This window comes from Drosophila subpulchrella, chromosome 2R, assembly GCF_014743375.2.
Source record: "Drosophila subpulchrella strain 33 F10 #4 breed RU33 chromosome 2R, RU_Dsub_v1.1 Primary Assembly, whole genome shotgun sequence".
In the NCBI taxonomy this organism is placed as follows: Eukaryota; Metazoa; Arthropoda; class Insecta; order Diptera; family Drosophilidae; genus Drosophila; species Drosophila subpulchrella.
In genome coordinates, this window is record NC_050611.1 from 2,449,444 (window position 1) to 2,456,096 (window position 6,653).

At 43.7% G+C, this 6,653-nt stretch overlaps 2 protein-coding genes across 2 annotated transcripts; one reads left to right on the plus strand and one right to left on the minus strand.

Moving 5' to 3' along the window:
- The first annotated feature begins 438 nt into the window (after positions 1-438).
- On the plus strand, positions 439-2,317 carry LOC119551867. Its single transcript, XM_037861458.1, has 2 exons — positions 439-773; positions 1,662-2,317. Exons 1-2 carry the CDS (start codon positions 753-755, stop codon positions 2,052-2,054), a joined length of 414 nt encoding a protein of 137 aa, XP_037717386.1. The 5' UTR covers positions 439-752; the 3' UTR covers positions 2,055-2,317.
- Positions 2,318-2,661: 344 nt separating this feature from the next.
- LOC119550049 (venom protease) lies at positions 2,662-5,073 on the minus strand. Its single transcript, XM_037858503.1, has 3 exons — positions 4,683-5,073; positions 4,420-4,627; positions 2,662-3,652 (listed from the first exon to the last, which is right to left on the minus strand). Exons 1-3 carry the CDS (start codon positions 4,942-4,944, stop codon positions 3,034-3,036), a joined length of 1,089 nt encoding a protein of 362 aa, XP_037714431.1. The 5' UTR covers positions 4,945-5,073; the 3' UTR covers positions 2,662-3,033.
- Positions 5,074-6,653: the final 1,580 nt, after the last annotated feature.

Sequence of the window (6,653 nt, forward strand, 5' to 3'; positions counted from 1 at the left end):
TCCAGTTCATCCTGCGGCTCAGTGTGCTGATCGGATCTCCGGGGATTAGTGTCTCCTTTGATTAGTAAGTGCGTCATGGAAAAAGTTTAATTAATTCCCGCCGAAGATCGAAGATCGGTTAATGCCAAGCGCAAACAAATACGGTATGTGTGACGCATATATATGATATATGATATGTGATACATGGCAAATGATACCGATATGATATGATACCCCTGGGAAGCGGCCCCAGAAGCGCTAATTACGTGACCAGCTGGATGGGCCAAACTGCAGCGCAGCCAGCCATTTGGCAATTTGGCCCAGGCACTGGACCCTCGATTTCGGGGGGGCGGGGGTTACGTGCGCCGCGATATCGGCAATACTTAGCGAAACCCAGGTCGAAACCTGTTCGGCATACGAAAGCGTCGCGCAGCCCGTATAAAAGTGAATTGTGACAAAAATTCTGAACAGTTGAAGCGCACGCTCAGCGGCGACAGCATCGAGAATAAGTCACAAAAGCATAATCCCAGCCCGGGGGCCAACAAGGTGTTAAGCGATCACTGATAACGCCCAGCTAATACGATCGATCATAACGGTTTCGACATTCCGCGAGTGCGCCCACCCCACAAATTGATCTTTTATCTGCGATCTTAAATCGGAATCGGAACAAGTGACAAAGTGCCTCAACCAGACCCCAAACAGGATACCCCACCTATAAACAAAAGTCGACAGAGGGCTATTAAACGGTACCCATATACCAGCACCCATCAAAGATGTTTGCACACACTTGGCAAGTGAGTATTCTCGAGATCGGCATCGGTGTTTGAATTTTATGAGCAAAACACAGGCCAACAAAGAAACGTGTTTCGGCGATTAACATTTTCGACCAAATTCACAAATTAAGGCTGCAAACGGACAGCGTACTCTGATTTTTTCGCCGCCGGACAAGGCCGAACGCATTATCGAATCACCGAATCAAGTTATTCTATTTCTATTCCTATTCGATCTTGTGATCTTGATGAGGAAGTGTCATAAATCCGCTTTATGGCGCGGCTTTGCACTTGATCTGCGGCTCATCCGACCATCCATCCTGCTGGGAGCCTTGATACCGTTTACAAAGTCGAGCTCTTAACCCTGAACCACTGAGCCCAACCGGTTGCAGTCCCAATCTCAGTCTCAATCTTCTCCTTTTGCCCGCTGTTGATTGAAATTAATTTGTTTTGTCTGCGGTTAAGGTTTTACATAATTCGAAGCCGACAAAAAAAAGTACCATCTCTGCGTTTAGCGGGTCAATCATAGGGGTTTCCAGGAATAGTTTCGAAAGTTAGCCAGTGGGCAGCATAAATTAGAGAGGGGTGCATCCGGTTAGATGGCGCCTGGAGATCAGCTGGGTTCTGTGATCATGCCAGAAGACGCCTACCGAATTCGAGACGTGCTCATGAATATTTTACGTGCGACTATAAATTAGATTTGATTGCGGTTATATCATTGACTTGGCCCGCTCCCCGTTGGCCAGTTGGCTAATTTAAATTAATTATTGTATGCTAATTCGCAGCATAAGCGCTAAGAGCAGACAGGTTCTGGTTCTCTGGCACCGCTTGGTTCTGCCACTGGCCTCCACTGGCTATTCACACCTTCCAAAGTCCCTGGCTGACCTGGCTCTCTTTCCTTGTTCCTTCCAGATCTCCCCTGTGATCCTGGCGATCCTGGCAGCGACGACGATGGCAGCCCCCCAGCTGCAGGAGGCCCCCCACGCCCTGCTGGACATCGAAGCACCCAACCAGTTCAGCTACACCTCCCCATTGGCCCAGCCGGACAGTCTGCGCTCCAAGCCTTACTTCGACTTCCTGAGCACCCTCTACGCCCACGACACGGCCAAGTCGAACCTGTTCCGGCCGTACTCCGGTCGTCAGCGCAGGGATGCGGATGCGGGGGCCCAGAAACTGGATCGCCCGCGCAGGGCCATCGTCTTCAGGCCCCTGTTCGTCTACAAACAGCAGGAGATCCGCCGGCAGGAGATCAAGGACAGGAATGCCGAGAGGCGCCACGACCTGAACAGCCTTTACCGGCTGTAGTCTCCCTAATCCAATCCAGTGTCCATCCAGCCAACCCGGGGTGTTGGCCTTCTACAGGGTCCTCTAGCACTTAGCCACTTCCACTGTGTCCTAGCCTTAAGAATTGCACTGCAGCACGACGAGAGAGCACTCATCGCTATATTATGTATACTCCATTCGCACCGCCACCACACCACCCACATCCTCGTAGAATAAGCCCAGATGTTTGTTATGCAACTTGTTATCGCGACGTTTGATTAAAGCTAACAAAACTGATTTTGATATGAACGGAGTTTGGTTTTTGGGGAGGGGGGATTTGTCTAAGCTGTTATCAGAATTACCGAGTGCCCAAAGTATCTCATGTGACCGGCTTGGGATCTAGTTTTACCGTAATCGCACTTGAAAGGCTATTAACCGGATCTTTGACGACTCTTTTATCACTTTACCCGTTCAGGTTTATATTTTCTACACTTGGCTTGCGTATGAATTTCGGGTGTTTTGAGGGTTCTATAATTATATTCTTTACGTATGAGTTCGAAATTAAAAGTGCTGGATTGAAGACGTTTTAAAGTTGAAGTGTGGGCATCATAAAAGTCAGGTTAAATTTTCATAATTTATTTTGCATCTCGTTTTTGGCTATTTTTTATGCGTTAATAAAGTAAATGTGTATTAAATCAGCTTTATCTTAATTTGTGCCATCATGAAAAAATCATCGAAAATGAATATATTTATTATATGAATATTTACCTAGGTAATACGCCACTACCTATCTTTTTGAATACGGGTTACTTAACCCTTTAGTAACCAAACACCTTCATTCATCTTTAGTAACCTTTAGTAACTCGTAATCGGTAAAAAGATAGGTAATGACAATATTACCCAGGTAAATATTCAAATAATAAATTCATTCATAACATATCTTCATTGACTAAAAGTGCAAAATTTATTTGGCACCCCTTTGAGATAGAGTTGCAAATCACTTGTTCAAATATTTGCCCGCCTACTCGCCCCATACGATATTCTCGATCCAATCGGTGTAGAGATGGACTTTGGTGTAGACACTGGGCAGCCCCTGGACACCACACACCAGTCCGTAGGAGGTGATGCCAATCACCTGCTTTAGGCAGGAGTACGTGGGATGCTGGACGAAGACGGGGCCCCCGGAATCGCCGTAACAAGTATCCGCACTGTTGTTCTGGGAACCGGCACACAGTTGGGTTCGCACATCGATCTTGTGCTCCAGCCGCTGGCTGCACTGATGTTCGTCGAATCTCTCCAGGGAAACCTTTAGGAGGTGCGACGAGGAGTGCCCTCCCTCCGAGGTGGCTCCCCATCCGGCGGCCGTCACCTGGAGATGCTCGTTTCCACTGGCCAGTGGCAGGCAGGCAGGTGCCACATACTCGTTGAAGGTGGCCTCCCTCTCCAGTTCCACCAGGGCAATGTCGTTCTTGCGACTCCCCGAGTCGTCATCTTCCCCATAAGCTGGGTGCACCACATAGTTGACCACCCGGAAGTCCTGAGGCTGTGCATCATCCGAGCTGCTTTTGTAATCCAGTTCCCCCAGTCTGACCACATATTTAGGGCAATCATAGTTGATATCCAGGCGCTGTTCCTTGGTCCTGAAATCAATTATCTAACTTATTTCAATCTTCTACTTTTGAACAATAAACAGATCTTAAAAATTCACTGAAGCATAGTGTTAAGACACGCTTTATAAAAGAAAGGATTAATTTATACGCATTTGGTTATAATAATGTTTAAACTGGATATAAACTAGGGGTGAGTCAATAAACCGGGAGGTTCCGCCTTCTGAATTCCAGTTAGATGCTATTTTATGAAAAATCATGTTTAAATCATGATGCTTTTCTATCGTTTTCTATAGGTATAACCCAGCATTTGTTTTAACATAAAGACAAAATAACTTATAACGCAAACACAATAGCTTTGACGAATTGATAGCTATTGACTAATAAGATGCGAATTTATGCAGCTATATTGTTAGTTTTGCACTAAATTCCAGACAACAAATAAGTAGACAGCTCTTAATAAATTATATTAATGAGTGGCTAGCATTTAACTGTTAGTATAGTGCCTAATGATGAAACTAACGGGCTTTTAAAGTTTTTTTTTAAATATTACCACAGTGGAATATTTGAAACACTATCACAAATATGTATATATATGTATGTATCTGCCTATGATATCTGAATTTGATATCTGATGCCTATCAGCCACTATTTTCTGTTATGTATGGCTTTGTGGATATTATTAGATGCTTTTGGTATGCAAACATTGTATAAATTTGCTACTGCTGCAATTAAATATGCTTTTCATGTAATTTATTGGATGTTCTTCTGGTATTATGGGGCTACGAGATCCCACTTACTCGCTAGTCTCCAAGCAGTGGGCGGCGGTCAGCACGAACTTGGGATGGATAATTGTGCCCCCGCAGTCCCAGTCGATGTGCGAGGAGTTTTTCCCACGCTGACCCAGTAGCGCCATGAAGGGGAATTCCCGGCCAGCGGCTTTGGCGCCACCCACAATGAATGGGGTGGAACGGCAGGAAGCCCTTATCTCGTTATAGCGACGACATTCTGTTTCGGATGATACTTACAATAAAATATTGGATATAATTTGTGTACAACTAACCGTTTTCGTATCTCCTGAGGCCAATGTTGGCGGACAATGGCTGCGACTGCCTTTGCATATTAAGTGGCAGAGGACAGCAAACAAGGTCGTTGAACTCGTCGCAATATTTAACAAGACTCCCTATTAAGGGCAGGTTGAAAAAAACCGCAGGGCAATCCGTTGCCGTTAGATCTTTACACTCCCCAGTTCCATTGTCGCAGAATTCAGATAAAAAGGTGCTTAGAGCTCCCAATATCAACAGGATCCCAAAAATCACTTGCATTTCGCTTGATGACTAATTAAGAACTGAACTCCCGAATCAAATCGAAGAACAGAAAAGTATTTGATAAGAGAACATTTCATTATTTGGCGCTCACAGTTTTTAGTATGCTTTTTTATTTTTACGAAGCTATTTTGAAAAGTTAGTTTTAATCTGATCGAGTCGCAGTTTATAAGCATCATCTTTTGGCAGCTTTAGTTTATTTTAATCTTCAAAAGTCGAATTTAACTGATAAAAGTAAAAGTGGGGCTGCTCTTCTCTTTCTTTAATAACACCATATTTTGCAGAGTTTCCTAATACTTTTGGTAGGCGTTGCCAACGTAGTACATTTTGAAAATGAATTCAGCTGAATAATTGGCGCCAATTTCAACTTTCATATTAAATATTAAACCACTTAGAATCGAGTGCCTCTATTATCTACAATACTACCTCTTTAACAAATTTCAAAATAACAACAACATATAACACCATCTGTTTTAAAAACCATACAAAAAGACGTAGTTATTTACAGACGGACGGACATATTTGGCTAGATTGACTAGTGATCCCGATCAAGACATGTCAAAATGTCATGTTTCATATTTAAATAAAGTACAACAAACATATGAAATATAAAATATTTAAGTAAAAAAAAAGAATAAAAAAAGCTCAATTCTTCTAAACCAATTGCGAGTATCGATCGTCGGAAAGTATGTAACAGGCAGAAGGAAGCGTTTCCGACCCCATAAAGTATATATATTCTTGATCAGGATCACTAGCCGAGTCGATCTAGCCATGTCCGTCTGTCCGTCTGTCCGGATGAACGCTGAGATCTCGGAAACTATGAGAGCTAGGCTATTGAGATTTGGCGTGCAGATTCCTGAGCTTTTTACGCAGCGCAAGTTTGTTTCAGTAGAGTGCCACGCCCACTCTAACGCCCACAAACCGCCCAAAACTGTGCCTCCTACAGTTTTGATGCTAGAGTAAAAATTTAAACTGAAATGAATTGTTCTTATCAATACCTATAGATTGACATAAAAAAAAGTTTGCCACGCCCACTTTAACGCCCACAAACCGCCCACAGACTTCAAAAAATCGTTAGTATGAACGCGAATATCTCGGAAACTATCAAAGATAGAGTATTGGGATTTCAGATTTAGATTCCGTAGCCTTGTACGCAGCGCAAGTTTGGCATGCGAATATGCCACGCCCACTCCAACGCCCACAAACCGCCCAATCCTGTGGCGCCCACAATTTTCATGCTAGATACAAAATTTTAACTGAAATGTATTGGTCTCGTCAATACCTATCGATTGATCCAAAAAAAATATTGCCACGCCAACTCTAACGCCCATAACGCTTAAATCTGTCTACCGCCGGTAGGTGGCATATTTAAATCTTGCCTTGCTGCTTGCATATCTCCATTTCCCTTTGGTCCCTGAAGCTGAGTAACGGGTATCTGATAGTCGAGGTACTCGACTATAGCGTTCTTCATTGTTTTAATTCAGATCGCTGGGACTTGTTGTTTTGTTGCGGCCCCTTAAAAATGTGGAACACTACTAGAAATTGCTGTGCACTCGTTATATTTTTTATTTTTTACTCGTTTATATATAGTAGTCGCCTTCGCAGGTGCGCTTCGCCATTACGTGGACTGCGCTCCACAATGATACATTCTTGATCCGCATCAATATGCGAGTCGATGTAACAATTATTGTCTGTCTGTATGCCAGTTT

Excerpts from the sequence above, each read along its gene's own strand:
- LOC119551867 (XM_037861458.1), top strand. The coding sequence starts at position 753 with ATGTTTGCACACACTTGGCAA. Across the intron at positions 774-1,661 it reads TGTTTGCACACACTTGGCAA|ATCTCCCCTGTGATCCTGGC; the intron begins GTGAGTATTCTC and ends TGTTCCTTCCAG.
- LOC119550049 (XM_037858503.1), bottom strand. The coding sequence starts at position 4,944 with ATGCAAGTGATTTTTGGGATCCTGTTGATATTGGGAGCTCTAAGCACC. Across the intron at positions 4,628-4,682 it reads CCTCAGGAGATACGAAAACG|AATGTCGTCGCTATAACGAG; the intron begins GTTAGTTGTACA and ends CATCCGAAACAG. Across the intron at positions 3,653-4,419 it reads CACTGCTTGGAGACTAGCGA|GACCAAGGAACAGCGCCTGG; the intron begins GTAAGTGGGATC and ends AATTGATTTCAG.